The sequence below is a fragment of the Streptopelia decaocto genome (genome assembly GCF_964273445.1).
Source record: "Streptopelia decaocto genome assembly, chromosome: 3".
NCBI classification, from domain to species: domain Eukaryota; kingdom Metazoa; phylum Chordata; class Aves; order Columbiformes; family Columbidae; genus Streptopelia; species Streptopelia decaocto.
The window spans coordinates 47476742-47503323 of NC_138656.1; the positions used below are offsets into that span (position 1 = coordinate 47476742).

Consider the following 26582-nt stretch of genomic DNA (forward strand, 5'->3'; position numbering starts at 1 on the left):
TAAATAGATGTACATATTTAACCTCTTAGAAGGGCTGTAGCTCACTGCTATAGTACAATAAGAATAGTAATACTTACAATTTAGATTATGCTTTCTATTTTCAGAGCTGTGCCGGTGTTAGGTTTTTTAATGTAAAGTGGGCGGGTAATCCGTGAACAGGATTTTAAGCTTTTGATTTCAGGGTGGGGGCCTGACGTTATTTGGCATAGTCCCCAGGATAAAAAGTGGTTCAGACCCTTCTGCTCTGGCAGTGGGTCCATGGCATCTTTTAGCCTTCTCCTAGGAGAGAATCTTGTGAAGGAGCTGATTTTTTTTTTTTTCCCTCAGATCTGACCACCGTAGTCCTCAGTAATTATAGCAGTGTTGAAATTCCGAGCTAAAAACAGAAGTGCAGCATGTGCCTTTTCCCCATGTGATTCAGAAACCAGGAAATGGAAAGAGCCTGAGTGAGAGGGGAGCACAAAGCAGTAGACACATCTAATATTTATCGCAAACCTGCTACGCCTGGGATGCAGGAGCTGTCATCTGCTGGGGCTGATTATGCACGCAGCCAGAGAGAGCCTGATTGGGTGTAGTAGGACCTAAGGCGAGGGGTAGAGGGAGCGGGGAGAGAGTTCAGCTCGCCGCACCGAAATGTAAACACGGGAAAGCGAGAGGGAGTGGAGTATAAAGCCTTTATGCTCTGAAGAGCGAGGAGCCGGCTGCGGGCTCCTATGGCTCCGGCAATTTACCCCGGGAGGGTCTAGCGGTGCCCGGCTTGATGAAGAGAAGCAGGCGTTTCGGAGGATCTCCTGGCCGTGGATACAAAGAGGGGGCAGTCAGGATGCGCTAGGCTGCCGCCGGCGGCACCGCAGCTCCGCCGTGCTCTGCGCCGCAGCCGGGACGGGGCGATGGACATGAACATGAAGAAGTTCACAGTGCGCCGGTTCTTCTCGGTCTATCTCCGCAAGAAGTCTCGGTCAAAGAGCTCCAGCCTAAGTAGATTTGAGGTAAAATCCGCCTTAACTTAGTCAAATGCAGCAGATACTGTTAGGTGCTGGTAACAGTGGTAGAAGAGAATGCCTGTGCTCACTGATGTGATAAATAGTTAAAGGTGATTTTTCCTTAGAGGTGGTGATGTTTGCACCTGATGTTCTCTGTTTCAGTGTAATTCAGCGCTTTTTCTCGGTAGTACTCAATATGCTACATAATACGTTTAGTGTGTTGCTAAGGATCCTTTTGTCAGCCTGGTGGGGGGGAGGAAGCTGGTTCAGGACATCATGAAGTTGTAGGAAATAATTACGGATCCACTTAAATTAGCACGCATTACACCATACTTTGTAATAGCCTCATATTTTAGCCCTCTTCCATTGTGCACATATCATTTTTTCTCAGTGCTAGATTTCCAAATAATTAATTAATTTGCTAGTGCCTTTTATATATATATATATATATATATATCATATGTAAGACGGTGGGTTTTTTTGCTTGTTTGTCCATAGGCTCTCATGGTTACACAGATTTTTGCATTTGTCTTTTCTCTCACACATCCCAGTAATTTTTATTTATTTATTTATTTTGTTGTAAGGAGAAGTTGTTCTTCAGGAGCAGGGGAACAAAATCAAATCAAACCTAAAACAGTTTAGCAGTGTGGGGAGATAAAAGCAGTTCAAGTCCAAAGTATTAGCAGATAGGAATGTGTGAATGGGGTAGAACCAGGATTTTTGCCTCCCATCCTCAAACCATTGTTCTTCAGCCCTATATTTGGAGCTGTCAATAGTCGTTAGGATATGAAATCAATTAAATAGGTGTCAGTTATAGTTATGTTGTTCGCTTTATCATTGCAGATGATCTGCAACCTCTGCATTAAAATAGAGGTAGATGGGGCCTGATTCCCCTCTGCCTCACATTAGTTTTGTGCTGGTGTACTTCAATTGACCTCCGAGAAGTTACTCTCATTTGCACTGGTATTCCCAGGAGGAGGGTTAGTGTCGTGCTGTGCGAATACATTTTAAAATGCTATTCCCTTGGTGTCCTATTTAAAGTACCAGGTAATTGTTTGAACATTAAGTTCTTCATGTGTCATTGCTTAAACAGGCCATACAGAAAAGCAGAGGTTTTGGCCAGTGTGTTTGTTTCTTAACTCTTTAAAATCAGCTTTCTTGCAAAGTGGTCATGTATGGTATCTAATTTGATTTCACTCATCGAATAGTCATGCTATGCATTTAAAAAACTAGTAAGTGGAAGTTGTTAAAGCTCCCTCCTTGCACCAACCCTAACCCTCAGGGACTGATGGGAGCCAGGGGGCTAACCTTTATTTCCCTGTTGTGAATCCAGAAATGCAAAAGCTGAGCTTAAATCCTTGTAACACACTGCAAATCCACCAGAACCAACAGAAAGTATATCTGGAGTCACTGAGTTACATGAAGGAGTTCTGAGACAGGGGAGTGTCTTCTCAGGCTGCCAGTGTCAGGGTGTGATGTTAGGAGGGGAGGTGATTTTGAGACAGCAGAGCTCCACCAGACCTTTGACATTGCCATAATTTAGGAGAAACAGATTCCACTATGCTAATTACTTAGTTTACTGGGTAATTTCGCATGAATGACCAGTACAACTCAGCATTTGTAACATACCAAACCCTGCCTTCATTAAACAAAAAAAAAGTCTTCACAATCCCTTTGATCATCATTATTACATTAGATTTAGTGGACTTCCTAAACACATAGGAAATAGTTTCCGTGATGTGAGTTGTTTTGTAATGTTGGGTTTTTTTGTTTGGTTGTTGTTGGGGTTTTTTTGTTTGTTGGGGTTTTGTGTGTGTGTGATTTTGTTTGTTCGTTTGGTTGGCTTTTGTTTTTGTATTTCTGATTTTAAATAATTTGCTTCAAGAAGCAGACTGGTATGTATCCTATTGCACAAGAGCATTTTATCTACTTCCCTCCTCACTCCCTTGACTTTGCAGTAATGACCAACTTTATGCAAAGTGACTCAGTATTATCTTGCAACAGGGAATAGGGGTTATTCCATCCAGGAAGAAAAAATGATTCATAAAATCTGTTCTGCTGTTTAAGTGTGAAAATCATCAGAGATGTTCCCGCTTAGAGGGGAAAAACCAAACATGAACATCAAGCCCTCTCTGTGATTTCCACGCCTGAGTACTTCTGTGTATAAATTCGTAATTGCAGGCTAATGAGCGCTTGTCAGCCAAAGTGCAAGGAAGTCTGTTGGTAGTTGGATTTTTATAAGTTAGAATATTCTTCATCTTAATAGGTGGATATTTTTAAAGAGGCAGTAAAAAGACACAGGTTATTATATCATAGAATGAGTAGAAGTAAAATAAAGGGAAGAAATTTGGGGAAAACATGTAGCATTGCTCTGCTTAGTGTATGTTAGCTAATGTACCTGGCAGAAGTTATGTGTCGTTAGATGTCATTTGAAATTTGGAAGGGGATTGTTCCTAGGTTGTGTGGGATTTTTGTTGTGGTATTCTTTTGGCCAAGAAGGAAAGAGGGTGGAAGGGTTTAAGACTTTGATATCTTTTAAATACTGCTATTAGAGTACATTAAAAATACTAGTTATTAATATTATACGGTCGATTACTTTTTTTCTACTGTGGTGTTCTGCTATGCTTTAAATTCAGTTGCAGTGAGCTTCATAACTTGCAGAGCAGGGATACAGATGCAGAAAATGACTTAGCAAATCACAGCTTGTAACCTGACCTTTACTTAATTGTTTCATATGCCAATATCATTGCTATATCTGAGACAACAGGATTACTGCCTTATGTAGATAGCTAGGTTTCACACTTTGTCCTGTTAAAGGCAGCAGTGAATACTCTGGTAAATGAGATATTACTGGGATTTTGTTTCATCTTGCCTAAAATGTGTGTCCTTTTTATTATTCTGGGAAAACCTGACTGAAATTTGAACTTATTTGGCTACACTTTGGGGTTTTCAGTTTATATTATTTTTCAGTATGGCCTGCATTACTCTTCATTTATAAGGTATCTAGTGATGTAATTTTATTAAATGTGCAGAGCCAAGTTTTGCCCTTCTGCATGCACACAGAGTTCTTATTGAAGTCAGCTGAAAAACCAGCAAAGTCAGTGAGAACTGCATGTGTGCATCCAAGAGAAGGGCTTTGTTTATGGTTCTTGCTGAGTGTTGATGAACATAAATATGAAACCATCAGGAGAAAGTACGTACAGTGTGGATCTGCTAAAGACTTTGAGCCCCAGTGGAATGCATCTTATGGCAGTGAGCAAAATCCCTCGATTTATAAATCAAAAGTTAAATATGCCATTTGAATAAGCTAGGAAAGACCAAAGCATGAAAAGAATTTGATTATGTGTATTCCAATGACGCAGAAGCCTTTCTTGGATTTTTTTGAGAAAATGACCAATTAAAACATTGCCCTTGATTCTTTTTGGAGATGTTTCTGACTTTTGCATTCCTGATGTATTTTTAATTCATTATGCTGTTTCTTTAGTTCTTCTAATTCTTGTTTTGTCTTGCTGGTAATGGTGAATCCAAATTCTGTTTGGTCTATGTGTGGGGCTTAGAGCCTAGCAGAGCTCTTGCAAATGAATTCACAATTAATTTGGAGCGTGGTGCGTCTCTGAGTAGTCAGATGAGAGAGACAGGACCTCCTGTGGGTGATTCAAGTGTGGGTCCTCCTTGGGTTCCAGCACTGACATGTAGGAAAAGGAAGCAAGGCCATGCAGTCTGCTAAGCAGTAGTGCAGAAGGACTGTTACTGACTCTATAATACTTGGTTATGAGAGGTTTTCAGTTCTTATCTTAGGCTCTGATTCTGATTTCCTACAGGCTTAAGTTACAGAAGCTTTAGTAAAGTGGCCAGCAAATGCTGAGCTGGACTGTTCCTTTTGCACAGTGGACTGGAGCAACGCTTCACTTGCAAAAGCTTGTGAACTCTTCTGTGCTTAGGTAAAGAACAACTCTGTTTTTTATCAGTTGAATCCTTTAGTCTGTCTTCTCTTTTTTATTTTTATAGATAATAACTTGATAGAAGAACATATTCTTTCTGTCAAAGGTTAGACAGAAAGAGGCAAGCTGAAGAATGGAGATGAGGATTAGCAGCCCAAGATCAGTTCTGCAAGGTGCAAGTACTGAGGCAGCTTTTGAGTTTTGTGCGTGGGTTTTTTTTTTCTTTTTTTTTTTTTCCCTTGGTAATGATAATCTTTGTGATATGTGTCCTTTTTACAACAGAAGTTACCAACACTATTGTAGTCTGACTTCTCCCAGCTGCAGGCAAGGCTCTCATGAGGAAATGCCGCAATCTTTGTAGTCTTGCATGGTTTGCTGGGGGGAAGGGAGGCAGAGCAGGGGAGGGGAGAGCAGGAGGAGCAGGTAGTCAGTCACGTCACTTGAGGAGCCAGGGAATCCAATTTTCAGGCTCACTTTTATAACTTGCTTTGTCATAACAGATGGTTCAGACCTATGTGCCTAACATTCCCCATTTGTAAAATGAATATTATGATGAATATTCAAGTCCTTTGATACTATTCTACCTATTTACATTGGTTTTGTTAGTAAGACAGCTTACTCATATGTGTACACATTTGTAATAAATAAGTCGTTCCCCAAGTACTTCTGACTTTATCCCAAATAGTCTTTTGCGCCTCAGGCGTGGTATGTGCTCCTTTCCACAAGCCTCAAATTAACTGCAGAGCTACAGAAACAGAAAATTAAGCAGGTAGATGTAGGGATAACTAGTCCACAGAAAATTTGTAGAAAGAATAGAACTGAGAGGGATCTAAAAACCCCTTAATCTAGATGACTCGTCCTCAAGTGGCATCAGCTATATCTAAAATATTTCACCAAACAAAGATGTTTTTCCGACTTCTTCTTAAAGACCTCTAATAGTAAATTCCCATAACCTTCCTAATGAGGTATATTTTATAATATCATCCTTAGTATCTGAGAAGTCTAAACCAAATTTTTCTTCTAGCAATTTAAGCCTTTGTCATCTTGTCCTACCCCTTGTAACTGCAAAAACCAGATTCTTTCCCTTCCTTTGCAGCAGGATTTTTACGCATATGAAAGTTTTTCAGCTTCTCTTTCTCGGTCTTTGCTGTAGAGTGGGAAAAATGGGCTTCCTTCTTCATGAAAGTTTGGGACTTTCAGGAGCATGACCCCATGCCGGTCACAGCATCATTGTTAGGGAGAAACTCTTCCTTTATTTGGATGCTAAAGGTCCATTGTAAAAATCACTTTTGTTTCAAAGGACCCTATTTTGTCAAAGATCAGTCTGAATTGTCATTTTGTGCTCCATTTCCACCATCTAAATGTCTGCATGATACTTTGATTCGATGGTACTTGACATCCAGTACAGACCCGATGGAACCCCATCTGTGGGCTCTGATGTCAGAACAGTTCTGACACACATCATATGATTAAACACAAACAAGGGCACACACATTTGGGCATGAAGCAGGGACCTGATATCCTCACACAACAGAAGAGGTCTTCATTTTGTTGTGGGATGGGGCCTGTCTGATCAGCTGATAGGACGTTCACATGCATACCTTGTGACTGGTGGTGTCACAGTGGTGTGGTGGACACGTGTTTGGTCATGATCGTGAACGAATGATGAATGAAATGGAAAGACATATGCCCCTGCGCTGTGTCTGTGGCCCAAGTAATGCCCTGGTTCTCTGAGCTTGAAGCATCTGTGTGCAGGTATTCAGGAGGACAGAGATGAAGCTGGTGGACTGATTGGGACCTGTGGGCAGCTGAGCCCCTGCCTAGCAGTAACTTGGAGTAACTTGGTTTTATGCAGTGGATAACATATAGTTTTATTCTAGGTTTTAGCTCATAACATGGCCTGTCTGATCCTGTGACACAAAAAAAGCCTGTTCTCAGAGGGCTAAGCCCTCCTGTACCTATTTTTATTATCAATAGCATTTGCTCCATCCATTTTTCTGCTAATCTCAGGAAAGTACTCCTCTTGTGTTTACTTTTTGCATTTCTGTCCTCATAGGCAACTGGAAATATTTTAAAGTAAGACAGAAATCAGAACAAAAAAACTCCTTATGTTTATTTACCAGTTACTCAAGTAGAAATACTTTAAATCTAAATATTTGCTAGTCAGTTTCTTTTATTCACTTAACAAGACCTAGAGTTGTAGTTCTGCAGTGTTTCGGTAAAAGTATTTGCTGTTAAGATAGACTTGAAGTACTGCAGGGAAGCAGCAGTTAGTTCTGCACTCAGGGGACATGCTCTGTGTGTGTGTGATGCCATCAGCTCTTACAGGGCACAGCTTTTCTTCCTGGAGAACAAAGTCTCAGGAAATGGAAAAGAATGAGGGGAACACTGAAGCTGCCTTGAAAATAGCTTCCTGACTAAGGATGTGTAAGGAAGCAAGCAATACCTCTATTAGAGGTCCTTACAGCACAGCTACCATTCCCACACAAAGAAACAGTATGGGATGCAGGTTCCTTCTGTGGCTGCATGCATGGTGACAGGGTTGGCCACAACATGGCTTTGGAAAACTTTGAAGGGAGTGGTCATCCCTTGACTGTGAAATCTCTTTCACTATTTTGAAATGTGCTGCTGGTTTCAGTATTTCAGCAGAACTGTTTTTACTGTGGGAACCAGGAGAGTCTCTTCTAGCTGAGCGCCAGGAGTTCAAAGATACTGAAGCACACACTTTTAAGAGTGTAGAAGGCAAAACTGCGATGTTTCCAATGAGGAAAAAGTTTTTATCAGATTGCAGTGATATTATTAGGCATTGAGTAGCAGTGTGTGGGCAAGAAGGGGAGATACAGGCTGCTAGCGTACTTTCAGATGATAAGTAATGATAATAATTGGCTAAATGTCAGATATCTTATGAAACTTAAAGAAATGAGCTCATATAAACCCTAGGTGTAATTAAATACTGTCACACCTCTTTCCTACAGGGCCAAATTTGGACCTATGCATGACTGGCAGAAAGCAGTAAATGGTTCTCTTCAAGAGTTGTTATGAATAAACTGAAATCTTTACAAGGGGGGGGAAATGAATGTGTGGTTTTACTTATAAAATTCACCTTTATCTGTTGTCACACAATGGAGTCTACCCTGACCTGTTTGTTCCCAGAAGCACCATTCTCCAGACAAGTTTGTGGTACCCTCTCGTGTTGCCCAGTAGGCCAATGTCAGCTCAGTACTGCAACATGGGGCTGCTCTAGGGGTATCTGAATGCTGTGTGGTGTCAGTTCCTGCTATACATTCTGAGTAAAAAATAGTGATGAGCTGAGGGTGATGGTAAGCAGGAAAAGAATATTTTTTTTTTAATTTTTTTTTTCTCATTTCATGTAAACATATGGGATATGTTTTATACACATATATTCATGTTCAGGGTCTGGAATTTTATATTGTGCAGGGTTTTTTTAAGTTCTGCAAAACTCAACAAGGCTACAGCTGGTATGATTAGACATTTTTTAAAGTTTATATGTAAATTTAGTTTTAAAACTACATAATTTCATGGAAGCTGCTGTTTTTACTACAAATAATGAAACAATATGTAAAGCACAATAAAGAATGACATTTCAGTTCCGGAGGAATATTAGAGGGTCATCCTTAAAAACTACAAAGAAAACTTAACTCCGTGTTGAATTTATGAGCCCCTTCTATCACAGGAATGAACCTTAGACATCTCCATATATTATGCAAATTAACACAAAGCTGTATTCCAGACTCAAAGCTTTACCTAGGAAAGAAGGAATCCAGTAACTCCTTCAGTTAGCATATTTGACACAGGCTTCTGTATGCCATAAAGAGTGAATGAAGTAGGTGATGGTGAGAACTATTGAAAAATGCTCCAAAATGTTTGAAAGAGTTCAAACCCATTGATATGAAATATCTTTGTATTGTAGAATGTGCTTTGGGATTGAGCCTTTTTTTGGGGGTGGTAACACTCTAGAGAAATAGGGTGTGTTCTTAACATTTGTCAAGCCTCAGCATCCCACAAGTTTGTACTTTGGTCCTGCATCCTGATGGAGACGTAACTGCATTGGCTGCTTGCTAAGAGACCCAATGCACTGTGTAATTTATATGCAAAGTGGCAAGCACTGATCGATGATTTGAAACAAAATCTCCATAATATATGCTTATGCAAGTAATTTTCCTAACAAATAAGTAAAAGGTTTGAGTAGATGGTTGTTTTTTTGGTCAGAGAGAGATTTTTCTTTTAGTGGAAATTTCTGCTGTTTTGCTAGTGAGTAACAAAGAAAATCCTGCAGCAGTTCAGCTTTGACTTCTCCACTTCCATGTTGAGTGCAATGATAGTGGACAGGTCCTATGACTTTGGCAGATATCTTTGCCTTTAACTTTTGTGTTAGTACATCGCCACGTCAGTCTTTCCTGTATGAGACAATCTCCATCTGTGACTAAGAAATGCCTGAAACAGCAAGCGAATGTTGTAATTGCATACATTTTAAAGTCATCTGTCTAAATATCTCAGACCCTGCTGGATCAGCTACTCTGCACAGAATCTACTTCATTCCTGTATGATTGTGTTGTAATTATTACTAAACTATAATGTGAAAGTGAGGTTTTATATTAGATTTTTTCCATGACACAGTCAAGACCATTTTGTATCACTGAATTTGAATTTTTGATTACTAAACGTCTGCAGATGTTAAATAGTACATACTTCAGAAGTTTTCTAATAACATTTCATGATGTTGAAAAGACTTGAAGCTTTTTCCTGGCAAGTAAAATCACTCATTTTTCTTCCAAAATGAACTCCTTAACATTTCATTAAATCAACATTATCAAGATAGCTAAACCAAGACATTTTCCAAATGTGAATGAGTTTCATGTGATAGCAATACAAAGGAATTTCAAAGCGTTGGCATTTTACGGCTGATTTCAGACACATTGTAGTACCTTACTTGAAAGAATATATGCCGCTCTGAAGAAAAGGACGTATCTGTCCTTGTTTTCCAGATTCTGGTACCCCAGGAGTTGCCTTCCTCTTTGTATGTGGCAACCAGTGAAATAGACACAAAAGGAGGAAAGTGTGGTAGTGGAATCTTAGCTTGTACTTCTGCATTCTGTCAACTTATCTTCATCTTCTTCCAAAGGAGGACCACATGTTTAGACTCACTCGAGAAGTGGGTGGAAGTGTGTTATGTGAATCCACACAGAAAAAGTGCTGTGTGGTATAAAGGTGGGAAAGCCCCCACAGTTCTGCAATTGCAGAACTGAAAAATCCTTACTAAAGGCATACTTCAAATGCACCTGCATTTTTTTTTTTCAACATTTTTGTGAAAAAGTTAATGTCACATCATAATATATCAGACAGGAATGCTTCTAAGGATGGTGAGCTTACTATGCCTGCAGAGTAAGTGTAGATAATATTTACTCCCCTCTGTTGCACCAGTGCAAATACAGTAGCATCCATATGGTCTCTTTTTTCTTCCTGTGGCTGTTAATGCCACTGGTGTTATAGCATCCCTTCCTGCACAGCAGAGAAACTCAATCTGTATTTACTTTCCCTTGAAAAAGGCCATGTGCTGAAAAAAAAGAAGTCTAATGGCATCTTTTACCTGCTGGTATGAAATTAATTTCTAAAAGTCTTCTCAACAAGAGCGATTTTGGAATCTAGTAATATTATTATTATTTTTTTTTCCTTCTCTCCACCAAACGGGAAAACCCTTCTGGGACTTTCGAAGGGACACCCTGTAGGGGTTATCTGCCAAAAAATACTAATTTTATCCCAGTCATCTTTTTGAAAATATCCTCCAAACATGAGGATAAAGTTTACATGCCAATTTACTTTTGGAAATCGATATTCCTCTTTGAAAGGTTGTAAGTTACCTATGATCAGATTGTCTGCTTAGGAAAAGACAATTGTGTAAATGGTGCCAGGTACCTGTTCTTCCCCTGCTTGACTTAAAAGTGTTTTCTCCTTCTGTAACAGGCTTATAAAAGAAACCATAAAGTTGATTTGGGTAATGTTTATATTGAAAGAAATGGTACAACAGGCAGACATCTGTGATGTTATGGGAGGAGTTATTCTTGGACATCTTTCTCTATATGGAAGATTTTTCCTGGAGTTGTAAGGAAAGTCTTAAGTTTTTGATTTAGTATTTCCATCTTTCTCATAATGCATGTCAAATGAGTTGATTAAAAATGTAATCTTTTCTACTGCAGACAATCTAGGTCATTTCAAAACCAGAGCTTTTTAAAGAGACTTATTTATGAAAAATGTTTCAGTCCTTTGCTTCCCCTCTTGACCACTTGTTCTTTTATCACTTGGTTTAGGTTTTTTTTTTCTCTGCTTCATCTTTTGTGCTCATCTGTTCTGCCCTGTTGTCTTCCACATGCGCAGCCATGGTGATTATAACCCACCCCTGGGGAAGCGGGGACTTAGAGATCATTTAACATACTGTACACACCACAACCAAGATGAAGTTTGCACTTTTCCCCTTGCTTTTTAGATTCTTTCTCTGGTGTGACATTCATGGGACTGAGATAGAAATAAGAATAGAGCTCTCTCCGTGGAGTACCACGGTGGTCCAGAAGCACTCATTTATCTTCCTGGTGATCAGAGGGATGCTGCCTGGGATTTTGCATCATCTCTTCAGGGAGGTGCATCAACTTCCCATTTTCTAGCTACTGAGGAGAAGAAATTAAGTTGTTCTGCCCTCCTGGGATACATTTCTTTATTCTTGACTTCAGGCTTTTCTTCCTTCTCATAAATAAACGTTGAGGATTCGAATGCACAGTGTGCTGGTGTGTAGACTCCCACGGCTGGACCACAGAAACGCTGAGCTCTGCACACATGGAAACTGTGCCCCTGAGAGCAGGCTCTGGGGTTGCGGTGTCTACCAAAACTCTCACTTTGCCTTCTCAGATGTTTCCCTTGTAAGGTAAAAGTTTTGCTTTTTCCTTCTCTCTTGCTCTGTCGTTCATTTGATTCAGCTTTTTAAATTTATGCTTCAGACTGAGACAATGGGAGTCACATGTTTGTGCTTTTCTTGTATTGCCTCTGTTTTGGTACTTTCCACCCTCAGTTTACTGAGGTAACTCGGGAGTCATCAGTAAAAACAAAGATTTGTTTGAGGAAGTGCTGATTCAGAAGGGACACTCGGCTCCGAGGCTGAGCTGTGGTCAGATAGGTCTGAAGCAAAGCTCAAATACAGAGCTTGCTACATATCTCAGAAATGTCCCCCTGTATACCATAGTCCTTACCCATTTCTCTTCAAATGGCTCTGCATTCTGACTTTCCACAGTTCAGCTGGCCTGTGATCACTTTTCTTTCAGGGAGAGCAGATGAAAAACTCCGAGTTCCTTTGCATCACAGGCTTCCGAAGGTATTGCTGAGGGTTTCATACCCATGACTCAGCTTCGCTTCAAACTGAGCGTGAACGTCTGTCTGGGATTTCAGCTCTGTATAGTACCATTTTCACAGCGCCGTACCCTGTTTTTAAATCACGGTAACTATGGCATCTACAATCACTTGGAAAATAGTGAAATAAAGCTGTCTGTGTAACCATTTTGCTTTGCATGACAACATTCGTTCCTGTTTTGTCTGTATGTTTTCACCTTCTGGGTTTTCTTCTGAACTTTGAACAAAAAACCTTAAAGTGAAAATCAGCTGCCAACTTGGGTCCATTCTCATTTCAGATACATGCACTCACACAAAGCCTGGTGGCTTTATACAGTTTCTGCTTGGTCATCGTCCATTTCAGCTTGCTGAAAGGAGTAAACTCATGTAGTTGTTCATCTTGGGCTTTTCATGACAAATTTCAATCTGGCCTGCATTAATTTAGGCATATATGATAAAAAGCTCTTCCATTCAAACTCCCTTCCCTGGTAGTTAAGGGCGACTTCTTTTAAATTTACAATGCTATAAAGCATAAACCAGTGCAAACCTACACAACTCAAAGCAAAAGGAAAATAAAATCTAATTGGGGGGGGCTTTTTGTGTGTTGTTTTGTTGTTTGTTTGGTTTGGGTTTTTTTTTTTTTTCCCCTGGAATTGTTATCAGATCTGAACCAAAAGAAAACTTGTATTGCTTTTGTTGTGACACTTAACACATTATCAGACTGGCATCATTGTTGATATAGCAGAATTCCTTCCTCCCTGCCAAGATGTAACAGAATGCATTAACAACCTACTCTAGGTAAACCTCCTTGGCATTCTGTCTGTCTCCTGGTTGGTGGCCTCAAGTTGCCAACAAGGACTACACCAAACAAATGTTGGTTTCTACTTAAGTAGCTCCTTCTACTTAAGTACCTCTTAAATAATTACCAACTTCTGGGCTAGCACAAAACTAGTGTCCTCATAACTGGACATGTAAAGGAAAGCCTCTAAAAATTATACTGAGATTGTCAAATCTGGAGTCTCCCCTTTCTTGGTGTTATTCTAACTGTTGCCTGACTGGATCTTAGCATCTTGTTCTTTCCTTTTAAACTGAAAAACCTTCAAGGCATAGGAGAAACAGTCAAGTTTTAGGTGGCAGGCGCTTTGATATGTGTATGCACCAGGACTGTTGTATTCATGCAAACTTTTAAACCCAACTAAGTGAATTTTGAGCTGCTGAGGTTCCCAACCAGCAGTGAATGGATTAGGAGTTCTGTTAGCCCAGCAGAGGCTGATTGTCTGTATGCAAACTGAAATGTCACAGTCTTACCTTGTTTCCCATTTACTTTTCTGAAATGGTGATCTGCGAGTGTGCTACGTGTCTGTGACACAGTCATCTGAAGGGGATTGTCTCTATGTGAACGCAGGAAATTACTGAAAAACTGAATTGTTGATTTGGATTCATTTTTAGCCTATTTTCCTAAGGAAATGGAGGCTTTATACATCCCTCCTCTCCTTTCTAGCCATTTGCTTTGAAACCATTATCAAATTCAACAGAGAAAGGAGAATACCATTCTTAAAGACATAAGCCAGAGGTAGGTTATGGTTGGACTCAATGACCTTGAGGGTTTCTCCCAACCAAAATGATGCTATGATGTTCATGCAAGATTCATGAAAATAAAGGGCTAGAGAAAGAGACCCCACCAGCACCATGAAATGAAGGAAGAAGGGGAACAAGAGTGGAATAATACTCCTTATCCACCAAAGAAGCCAAACAGAGGGAAATGGCAGGAGACAGAGGGAGAACTCTGTAAGAAGCTGGGATTCATCACTGCACTGTTTACAGAACAGTTTCTGTACTTCAAAACCAGAAAGCAAGCTAAGTGGGGTTTTTTTTGTAAGAAGTGTATTTGGATTTGCTGGAGAAAGAAGTGGGTCCATCTATCTACCTGTACAAATATTTGGGGTTTGAAATACTATAGTCCCCAATGAGATTATTTATCATAATAGCGCAGTCTTTTACTAATGTTTTTCCCATACTGTGAAACAAACTAGTTTGTTTGTTTGTTTGTTTTAGCAATTCCTATTTCTAATCTAATGGGTGAGGCAGAATGAGTAACTAGTAACTGTATTTTGTTAAGGTTACTGAGACACTTTTGATATAAAGGGGAGAAAACATAGGATGATGCTGGCTGTTTTTTTTCTCTTTAGAATCCAGTGATCATTTTTGTGTTGAAATATATTAAAGATCTTTAGAGCTATTTATAATATGGTGTACTTAGGGGGAAAAAGAGGCTTTGTACTATAATTTATGGAGAAAAAAAATCTCACAGAACTTACCATCAAATGACTGATTTATCAGTAGAATTATTTTAACAATACTATAGATGTTAATAGAAAGCGTAGGCTACTGAAGCAAGAATTTATCCGAAAAATTATCATAATACAATAAATCACAAGGTTTTAGAATGCTTGTTACAGAATTACAATAAAGCATCAGTGTTTTCTTGAAACCTCCTGTTTCTCTAGCTGATATTGGCTTTGCTGACATGAATAATTAATATAGCTGGATAAAAGTGGATATTTAGACTTTCTAGTAAGACAGGCTTTGGAGTGTGCAATGAAGAGTCCTCAGGTAGGAATCTTTGGAGCAAGTAAGTCTGGGAAGAATATAGGTTTTTGCTTGTGATCTACTTGAAATAATGCATAATAATTCCTAGAAAAATTTGGTGCATAGGACTGTATTTCATACACTACCAAATAACTTAGGTAGTTTGATGTCTCTCATTTGCATGCTGAATGGTCAAGGGCATCAGTTTTCAACATTTTCTGATGATTGCAGGATGTGTAAGTAGCAAAGCAAGATTTCTGCCTCCTGACACTGTAGAGCTGCTAAATTTCTTAGCCAAGCCCTGGCTATATTCCTGTGCCCTAAAATATGGAATTAAAACTGACCAGATTTGTACAGCTTCCTTATATTTTGCATGGGAGAAGGGGACTTATGTGGGCACATATAACAAGTGTTTTACACTAATCAGATTATACAGATCTCTTTGTCACAGTCTGTTCTTTTGTTCACAATAAAGAGAACATGAGCAAATAATGCTTAGTGGGATTCGGCTCCTTTTTGGGGCAGTTTCTGAACGGGATTCAGTTTATACAACATAAAAAGAATATATTATAATTCCAGCCATATTTTTGTGTATGTATACAGCATTTATATGAATAATGCAGGTAACAGCATAAATACATACAGCATGGCAGTTTTTTCATGGAAAATGCTACTAAGAGGATTAGAGTTTGATCTCATAATACCATACGTAACCTCTCATTGACTCAGAGTGGAGGTTTATTTAGTTCTGCTGGACACAAAACAGATTAGCAGTTCAGGTTTTTGCTGCTGACATTCCTTTTGGACTGAAAATTGCTACAAAGTTCACTACTTCCCTCCCCCCCCCAACACCCCGTTCCAATCATGGAAATCTCTCCCCAAAACCAGCATTGCGTAACTTATTTTAAAATAATTGTTTCTTCTTTCCAGGATCTTCCCTCCTCTTAAGGTGATTTTTCAGGGCATGACTGAACAATTTCTGACCTTGTTCCTTGCCTTTTGTTCTCATGACTGAGCCGTTTTTCTAGATCAACGCCCGTCCCCACAGGTGTAGGCTTTTCCCTTTTGGTCTTCAAGAGGCTCTTCCTGTCCCTGAAGAGTGCTGCTAATGAAATCATCTTTTTCCCAGTTGCTTCAGACGCATTTTCTGTTCCACTGCTGAAAGCCATCCTGTAAACTAAGGCGCTTCCCTCTCCTTGTTTAAATATCATATAAACACCAGTTCTCACCACTAACTGAAGCAAGCAAGCTCAATGAAGTATGTCATGCTGCAAGTGTCCTTTCCTTGAAACTCCTGTGATCCTTCTGCTATCTTAATTTCCACCCTGTAGCTTTTCCCTTCGTTCTAGTGTTGTAGCAAAGGCTGTGGACCTGCTTTGGCAGGGAATGTCTGCTAGTCCTTGAGGGCAAATCCAGGTTCATATTTAAGTCCTAAGTACTGAGGGATGTTCTTACCATTGCATGAGCATTTTTCTGTTCTACAATGTTCACCATATGCTAGTGACACACAGAGTTTTTCACTCAGCAAAATTAAATGTGAATTCACTTGTTGCATAGCTTTTTTTAAAAAATTTTTTTTAAATACCTGTAATGTTTTACAAAGTCCTCCCGCTTTTTCTTTCAATAGTTAGTGATACCAGGGAAATTAATGACCCTGCACACAATGCTCCCCCTTAGCGGCCAATGCATTTACTAGTGTAATGTTAGAGACTTTCAGAGTTATTGATTCTGTATGACAATCAAAACTGTTTGCACAGTTATAATGATAAAACTCCAAAGCAGAATCCCAGACATTCCTTTTGATTCAAGTCATGGATTTCTGTGTTTTCCACTGAAGGGCTCCATTTCACAATGATAAATAGCTCTTATGGAAAATACCCGTGCTATCAAGCTTCCCCAGTATTAGTGCGTGTGTGTTGTATTTCACAACCAATCCCTACCTCCACTCCCCCTGTACACAAGCTACTTATCATTGTAAGAAACTTGAAGGTGGGAAACATTCTGTTTATTTGCTGTGCAAGTGTCCTTCAGACCAGATAGACACTCCTTGTAGTGCGAACACTGGATTGTTGCTCTTTGCTGTCCCACCATGATGGGCCCATGCATTCTCATATGTCCTGATTTCACTTGTGCTGAAGCCAACTTCTTGAGAACCAGCTTTGTGCTTATTACTCCTATACTAAAACACTTTAAATGTTTCTGGACCAACTCAACACTGAACTCCCCAGCAGTCTTCAAGTGCACTTTTCCCAGAGCTTTTATCATATATGTACTCTGGATTCACATTCAGGGCTCCTGGTAGTTTGAGCAAAATGAAACAGATATGGGAAGGTTTCCAAACCCAAACCGTTTTATCTTACCTATGGAAAAAGAAAATGCAGTGTCAAAAAAAAGAAAAAAGTTTGCATGTGTTTCCTTGCCTTTGTTTCTTCCACTACTTAGGTGTTCTTTGGCTTTGATCAGGCTGCTCTAAAGAGTTTTATGGATTTATATTCACATTTCTGGTTCTGATTAATCTTAGGAAAAAAGTTTTATATCCTATCCAATCCTGTACAACTTCTCATCCCAATTACTCTTCTGAAAAGATTTGTGCTCTAACCGCATTGTTTCTCTTCCTGACTAGTCACATTCAACAATACTCCTCTCTGGAGGGGTATATAAACAGGAAAACAACTAAATATAGATCACAGACAGAGAAGGAATAGAATGCAGCAGTGTGCATAAAGAGAATGAGTGCTTGGACAGATGGTGTAAGGCCTAAAGGAAATCTGGAGGGAGAGGGAAAGAGTCCTGAGAATGAATAACAGAGATTTAAAAAAAAAAAAATTACCCACAGTGTAACTGGTCTATGGAAGCAAGGAGGTGGACTGAACACCCCTGTGTTCCCTGGAGCAGCCTCTAATTAACTGGGTTAGCCTGACCAGAGAACAGGGGCCAAAACAGACTTGGAACCTTGTTTCCTTTGTAAGTATCTGCTGCCTTGATCACGAGCTGGTCAGCAGAACAGTCCTCAGTACCACAGCCACCTCCTCCTGGGCAGTCTGCTTGAAGGGAGCAGTGGGCAGACCATAGAATGGCAGACCATAGAAATTTAGTGAGGTGCTATTTCAGACCTCTACCTGCCTTGGTCTCTTACTGGTTTTAGTTTTATTCTCTTCTGTGTTAATATAAGTTGCTGTCCCAGAGCAGTCCAAGAGACTCCAGTCAGCAGACTGATTCAGAGGAGAAAGAGGGGCTTACATCTCTTCTTCTCCTCACTGCTGCACTTACCCAGCTCTCACTCTTCCTGCCCAAGCCAGTTGGGATGTGACCGTGGCACATTGCTGTGTGCTTACACACATGCTCCAGGACCCAGCTGCATTTCCTGTTACCTCTCACTGCATCTCTTAGCAGGCATGCATTGCTATGAGTGCCTCTGTAAACTGGGAAGACGAAGTGCTCTTGAGGTGGGTTATCTGCCTCGCACCAATGGCAGCAGGAGAGAATGGGTGGCTGTGCCTCTGCAGACGACTGTTTGGTGTGCTGGCTCATGTTATGGATGGAGCAGGGCTGTCACGGACACACCAGGCTGCCAACTAGGGCAGTGATGGGCAGATGCACTCTCTGTTCTGCTGCCTCCACCGCAGGGGCATTAATCTCCAAGGGAGATGAAGCGAACGGCAGGAAGCGAAAACGTCTTTGGCCACTGCTAAATCTGCCAAACCCTGATGGTTAAAGCCTCAGGTCATTTGTGGAAGGACATCCAGGGATCTGTGTAAGTTAGGGCTGAATTAAAAACCTGCTGCTGCTGCTTTCTGTGCTCAAGTGACTTCTCTACAAGTGCATGCTGTCTGTCTTTATCTTCCCCAGTATGCTTCCAACTAATCTGCACAGGCTAAACTCAATAGTTGCTGATGGCCCCTTTTTGGAACTCTGATGATTATATGGGGCTTTTTATATTGCCAAGCAATTTTATACTGTTTTGCTTACTCTTCTATGTTTAAGTCTGCGATTACTCATATCCCTTGTTTAGAAACACATTTGGGAAAAAAAGATACTGACCGAAAATAGCCATCATATGTCCCATTTAATGTTTAGAAACATTCTTCATCCTGTATTTTATTATTGAGGTGAGGCATATATTCATTTGAAGGAAAGTTTTTTTGTTTGATCAAGCATAAGAAAAAATAAGATCCTTATACAAAAGCTTTAAGCGGCATGGTTTTTTGGAAATAAAGCAAGCAGCACAGGTAATAACATTTTATCATGAGAAAGCATTTTCATCTTTCCTAAAATGAGGAATAATTCAGTTGTTATTATTTTGTGTTGTGTTTTGTTTTGTTTTTTAATCACTAGCTTGTTTAGAAGAATATTATTTTACAGTTAATGTATTTTTTTACAAACCAAACATATATCTGTATGAATATTGTTGGATTTGAAGCACCAGAAAGCTAAATCTGATATTAATCTGATTGTGGAAAGGCATGTTGTCTTTCATGAGATTATATCTTATATGCACAAATCTTTCCAGGATTAAAGCTACAGTCTTTGTACTTTTAATTGTTTTACCCAAATACCTCAATCTTCAATTTTTCAGGAAGTGATCGTAAGGAACTTATGAATTTTGAATTTTTTTTAGTTTTCAGTCTTGGAATATTTTAACATTGTCATAATCCATATAGAAGGACACAGAAATTGGTAAGATTAAGTTCTCTGATGGCAGAAACATTTGCAAAGATCATTGTTAACATAGTCTGAAGTCTAAAACAGTCTCTTGTAATCACTTAGGCTTTAAAATCAAAGTTATGTATAGTCAGATATTTTGGACTGAGTTTACTTTTTTGATCTGACTGGTCTGAAATACTGCTTAATGTTGAGGAAGAACCAGTAACTGCATTTATATTACAGTAGAAAATTACAGGGAGCGAAGGCAATGTACACAGTTTGTTCAGTAGTCTTCAAAATACTGCAGGCTGACTCCACTCCATATTCCCCTCTGGTAAAATCTATGGGCATACCTACAAGGTTTTGGTTTTATTTCCTGATTTCAGACTATCAGAACAGATGCCTTCCTGTTTGAAAAGATTAGACTGATTAGAGCACAGTAACAAAAGACAACAAAACTTAGCCCTTCTGTCCCTAGATGCCAAGATGCCCTGGCAGGGGGACCAGTGCAGGGAAAGCTGCAGAGCGCTGTACCCATCCTGTGTCAAAGAGAAATATGCCACTGGTCCCTTAGAGCTGTGGGCCTGCTACAGACTCCAGATTGTTGCATGACTTTTTATCAAGGAGATTATCTAAGCTAGAATTTAAATTATTTTCTAATGTGGTATTAATTGGCACTATTTCTGATGTTGAACGTCTTTAACAGCAGTGCTTGTTACATACATGTAATCTGTGTTAGACAAATAACCATGAGTTAACAAAAATGTAAATGGTCAAGAATCTAGTTTCTATATGGCAAATAAAGCTTCTTGTATTGCTAATGAAGCTCTGCATTTTTGGAGCTCTGCATATTTAGCTCTTATTCGAAAAGTATATAATATCTTGTGCAGCTTAAAATGTTCTTTATTTGTGTGAGATTGTAATTCAAATGGACAATCAGGTAGTGATGAGTTCAAGCTTTCAGTTTCTTTACCCAACATACACACATACAGCACTGCAGATTTTCCATGACCCCTGCCTGCTTTCCCCAGGTCTGGCTCCCGATGCCGTCAGCAGTCATGCTGCAGTCCCTGGATGTGCATGAGTATTTGCACACAAATTCATGCACACATACGTCTGCCTTTCCTAACTTGTTAATGCTCTGGGCAGCTCATTTCACAGACTTTCCAGCCTGTCCCCACCTAGGGAGGCATAGCCATCACAGCCTTACCCATTTGGTCCATGCCCTGAGCCTTGGGCATGCCTGAGAAGAGGCTGGGTGTGAGGAAGGAGTGGGGGATTACAAATACTTTTAAGATATTTTTCTACACCAGAGGTGCAACAGGAGCAGTGCACTTTCAGTTCAGTAAAGGAGCCATTACAATGACTGTGGCTATTTTGTGGTGGTACGTGCCAGCTAAATGAGATCAGGACATGGCTCTGCTGGGTACCTTGATTGTGAAGATAGACAATGCCCTGAGGACTCTGTCAATACTGCATGTGATGGCAGGGCTGAAGTGAGGGGCTATAGCATAGAGGGGAAGTTCAGCAAAACTCGGACTGATGGAGATGCAGTGCTTCTGGAATGGAAGAAGGCTCACTTAGGGCTAAATCTGAAACAAGAGGAGAAGGGAGGAGAGAGGAGTATGGCAAAAGAGGAAAGGAGAGGCAGTGGAGTAAAAGGCAAACAAGAGTGTGGAGAGGGTTGGAGAGAACAAGCAGTCACAGTCAGCACAAGACTGAGAAACTCTCATCAGAACCATACAGAGTGCTGGATGTCTGGAAAAAAACAAAACAAAACAAAACTGTTTTGACTGTTTCAGCAGCTGCTCCTGCCAGCTGGTTTTATACTCTGCAAATTTTGCCCCTCCACACCCTCCCCAAGGTGCACTGTGGTGAATCACAACTGGTAACTCCTCCTGTTGTAGATGCAGAGTTTGAGCTGAGGAAAGCTAATATCCGCTGGTGTTTCCAGTTTTTGGCTGGAAATCCTGTGAGTGACAGATAATCCACAGGCTTCCACTTTTTCTAACATAATAAAGTCCAGCAAAAAACATGCAGCTTGCATCTGCAGTACTACAGGAGAACACAATAAAACATAGCCCTGAAAGATGGAAGTAAACCCAGCAGAAGGATTGTGGCTTGTCAAAGTTACATCTGTGTACCAGGCAACATTTCTTTTTCATGTTCACAAATAACTAACCTAGGCCAGCAAAAGTTTGATGTTGTACGTTAAACTTAAAACACTAGTGACATAAGGCCAGCAAGCTTCATCTCCTATTTTCAATAACATCTTTTCCAAGTTACATTTTGCTGGTTTGTAGTGCATTCAGTAGAGCATCACTGGCAATCTGCCATTTAAGGTTTTGTTTAAGTGCTTTACTAAAAGAAGAACCTGCCATTTATAACATCCAATGCATGTGCATGGGGCTGTAGTCATGATCTGGCAAATATCACTAGCATGATGTTACTAGGTTATTAGCCATATGTTTTTTCTAGATTATATATTTAATATTCTGTAATACAAAAATGCAAATAATTCTCAACATTTCACTTGCAGTTTACTTTTTACATGGTTCATGTATTTTACAATTCTCCTAAGCTTGGACAACAAATCTAAGCCAACAGATTTCGGTGTTGTGATGGTGGTGGTGATTTGTTTGTTTCTTTACAGTCAGTGTCCACTGTGTTAATTTTATTGGAAAAATGGGCCTAGATACTTAAATGTTCATTTGTCAAGGTCACTAGCTATTGAGAATATATGGACTATGCCATTTTTTCAAAATATGCTGTGTTAATTTCTGCAGAGTATACAAGACTAGAGAGAAAAACATTTATGTGGGTCTATCACTACAAAGCATTAAAGATGTGTAAAAAAGAAATCCCCTATTTAACTCTTTAATAATTACTTCATTTACTAAAATTACCACCATAACTCTGAAAAGTAAGACTACTCCTTTCAAAACCAGTTCCTTTTACTTCAAAATATGTTTTAATGTAATTTCATTTGATAATTTGTTTAAGTAATGCCTTCAACATAAAATTTAGGTCTTGAATTTAAAATTATAACATACGTTTTCAGGCCCTAAGCCAACGTTACCTGCTGAGACAAGGCTCTATTTAACATGAACTATAAAAGTAATACTTTAGAGTACAACGAAAGCTAAAGCTTACGTATTACAAATTCACTCTGAGACCCTGACTTTTTGAACCAATGTGTTGGTCTCTATAGTCAAGTTTTCATCTGATGAGAACTTTTTTCTTGCTGTTGTGTCTGTGTAGTACTAACAAACTGTATAAAATAGAGATAGCAACCTACAAATGCATGTTCCCAGTCCTGTGCTTACAATGAAAGTGCATTTCCAGTTGGATGCAAGTCAATAAGCATCTGATAGTAAATTGTACTGTGGAGCTGAGTAACATTTCCAGCTACAAGTCAGAAGAATTAGTTATTTTCTATGAGCATGAGGTGTACAGAGAATATAATTTTCTGTAGGAATTACATGCTACAGTGCAGTTGTTCTCTGGGCTGCCCAGGCAAGTGATTCAAGGCTGCTGGTGTGGGAGCTCACTGCTGCAAGCAGCATGGGCTGGGTTTTTCTAAATCTTCCTCATTGCTTTTAGCAAACTGTCATTCTCTTCCTTTGACCTCTAAGTCTGTAAGATTGTGAAATCTATAGTGTCATGTAAATTAAGCATTAATGTAATGCAAATCTGTAATGCACAGCACACTTGTGTCAGAAAGTGAATGTCCAGCTTTTAGGCTGTCTTGGGTGCTAGTTTTACTACCAGTTGATGTAAAAGCCTAATGTATCCTCTTCCTGACAGTTTTGTCCCCTCACTGTTGACAGGATGTAGTAAAAATAACCTTCAGCCTATAGATATCTAAACAATGAAACTACTGCTACAGCTTTGGGAAGGGCAGGTGTTGCCCCCAAACTATTTATTAACACTAAACAGCAGCAGGAGGCAAAACTAGTTTCAGTAGATTTAGCTTAGTAAAAATGTCTCCTGGGGTTAGAATATAATTTCTTCCTTATTTTGTTTTCAGAGAATAGTTGAGATAGGGTAGATATATACCTTTCTCTTGAGGAGCGGTGCAGTTTGTTTTATATTTCTATGGTAATCTGTTTCTGCAGCAAACTGGAAGGATAACTGAGCTCCAGCATGCAGAAATATGAATAAATTTATCTTAGAAACAGGCCCTGGTTTGTCTTCTAAAATAGAATGAGATGGAGCTGAATATCTGTACTTACCTGAAGGCAGAGAGTGAGATTCTGCCTTCTTAAATATGGTTCCTGTACTGGTCTCTGTTGAAGCAATTTATGCTGATTCCACTTGTTTTTTTTACTTCTTGCACTGATCATGGTTAAGGCTCCTAACATTTATGCCAGTGTCTCCAGCTGACGTCTTTGGTCTTTTCCCATAACTGCAGGTTTACGGGTATGTTGTGGCAGGCCGTTCTTAAGGATTATACAAGGGAAACTGTTTGCTCTGGGGGGCACACAAGACCTGAAGCTCAGTTTCCCCTCGACCTCCTGGAAAGATTTGAAAAGTCCAAGCAGGGCAGTGAAGGTATGGAACCGTGGCCATGGGTCAAATGCAACTCATTGAGCAATTTATGAGAAAGGCAAACCAATTTATTTTCCCATCATATTATAGAATTTTATGAAAGGCAAACCAATTTATTTTCCCATCATATTATAGAATTTTATATCACCTATGCTGGGATTATCATCTGAACTGTATTTAAGCTCTTTGGAGGGTGAGTGGGAGACAGAAAGTATGTTTTACTGTGAAAAGCAATGTGTGACCTTGTAGTGTTATTTACATGCTTATTATTATTGTTATAGCTTATTGCATACTAGGAAAATAATGCAGATGTTACACTGCTGTGTTTGTCATACAAATCACAATTGCTTGGCAAGTCTGGGCAGTGACTGTTAAAATGCTTATGGATAATACAGCACTATGTGTTTTAGCTGTGACTGGCTCTTTGCAAAAATTTTGACTATTTCAGGAAAGTGAATGAGCTTCCTCTTAAATAATGCTTGCTGGCTCTCAGAAGGAAAAAGATTGTTGGTCTGCACGTCCTGTAACTCTTACTTCTTGCTACCACACACTGCTTCATCTTAGTTTTTTTTTTGTTGACCTCAGGCTGTCTTACCTACTTTGTCTACTTTGTCTTCTTCCCATACAGCGTTCTGCATGGTCCTCTGTACATTAACCACTGTCAGTTTCTCTCTATTATGTCCCTCTTGCATGGAGGCACACAGTGTTAAGCCAGGGTGGCTGCCCATGTGATATGCAAGCTTCTTGTCATCCATACCATGATTGCCAGTGAGGTAGGGCAACGGAGGATGGAAGATATTTGAGAAGTTATTGTAGGGACACAAGCAGATGCAAAGCAGCAGCCTCCCTTAATCCATTCTACTCCCAAATTCATTTATGTCATGAGGCTGAAGAGATACAGCGCACTACCTGCCTCCCTGTCTGCCTCAAAGCCTGTCCCTAGCCATGACTATGCACAGACTGACAACATATCATGCAACTGAGGTACGATAAGTGACATGAAATTTCCAGAATTCTTTTTGATCAGAGCATCCCAGGTTTCAGTAGTCACACAGACTCGCCTTAAACTTCCTGAGTTTTTGAGCAAGGTAGCAAAAAACTAGAGCTGAAGAGTTTATTTTGGCAGTAAAACTGTAATCTGAATGTAAATAAAGCTGAATTTTAGAAACAGCTAAAAAAAGGGAGATTGACAGAAGGGATTTACGTCTCAATGTCAGATCCTGGTGTTTTTTTCTCTCCTTCTCTAGTAGTTCAAGGGGTTTCCAGCAGCATGTCAAAAGTGTGCCTCTAAGCACTTGCCTAGTAAATTATGCCTTCATGACAAAGTGTGCCTGGAGCCTTCTACTCTTCTGCTATGCTTAGGTAGAGAGGCATTTCTGGAGAGCAGGTACAAATTGTGATGGAAAAACTGCCTGAGAGAGCCTTATGATGTGCCTTATAGATGGACTCATTCCACTTGACCTCATCCCCTCTAGAAATGTGTTTTACAGCTCAGGCTTCTCATCCAGGAATACTTTACCTCTGGTTCTCATGTGCTTTGCTGTGATCTCTGTGTTGACATGCAATGTGGAGTTCTCCACAGAAAAACACTTTAATACACCACTTGGGAAATCGGAAGAGGTCAGCAGTCTGTGGAGTAGGCAGTCAAAGAACTTTGGTTTTCAAATAAAGAGTACCTTTAAGAAGCCATGCCTATTGTTCTGTGAAGGAGTGGAGTGGGAATGTAGCTATTAAAACGTATTGGAAAGTACAAGAGATGCCTACTCTTGAAATTTCCTTTCCATTCTTCATCCACTTTTTGGCGTATTATCTCTCTCCCATCTTTGTAATGTGTTTTACAGCTGGAGCTACCATATGTTTGGTTAAAAAAAAAAAAAAAAGGTGACTTCAGACAAGCAGTTGCCCCATGTGCAGAGTCTGGGCACATGAAAGCAGCATCCTCAGTGAATCCAGGACACAGGAGACCTTGCACAAATGCGCAGGCTGACTTGCATGTGCCCATGTTAGCAGGCTGAATCTTGTGTGCTAAACAAAGAAAATAGTAAGGCCAAGTGAAAAATGGAGAGGAGGCAGCCTATATCTCACCTGTCAAAGTTCACACATGTCAATGGATTACTTGCACAGGACCTGTATACACAGGTATACATGCAGTTTAGAAAACAAGCTTTTTGTGTTGGGGGCTTTTTCTCTGCCTTGCAAAATGTCTGGCATGTAAAGGGCACTGAAGAACTGCAACAGCTACAGCAGCAAGGTGGAACTGCAACTTGAACTTTTCCAGTTTTCTGCAAGTGGTGGGTGAATGTCAGGATGTTTTGAATTGACCTGAGTGTCCTCCAAGAGAAGGAGGATGTTAAGTTGCTGCAAGTTGCCTTAGCTTACATCAGCTGTTCCCAGAGGTTTACCAAAGCCTTATCAACAGTTATCGTTCTGTTCAATTTTTGTAGGAATTTAGTGTGGGGAAGAAAACTGATGGGGTTGCAGC

At 39.9% G+C, this 26582-nt stretch overlaps 1 protein-coding gene across 3 annotated transcripts in view; it reads left to right on the forward strand.

The window, feature by feature from the left end:
- Positions 1 to 460: 460 nt before the first annotated feature.
- Positions 461 to 26582, forward strand: part of RPS6KA2 (ribosomal protein S6 kinase A2) — a 167951-nt gene continuing 141829 nt past the window's right edge. For all 3 annotated transcript variants that reach the window (XR_014183519.1, XM_082047471.1, XM_082047472.1), the window contains exon 1: positions 461 to 989. Coding sequence is in view for 2 of the 3 variants with exons in the window: in XM_082047471.1 (XP_081903597.1) it covers positions 891 to 989 (99 nt within the window). In the remaining variant the exon portion in view is untranslated. The remainder of the gene's footprint in view (positions 990 to 26582) is intronic.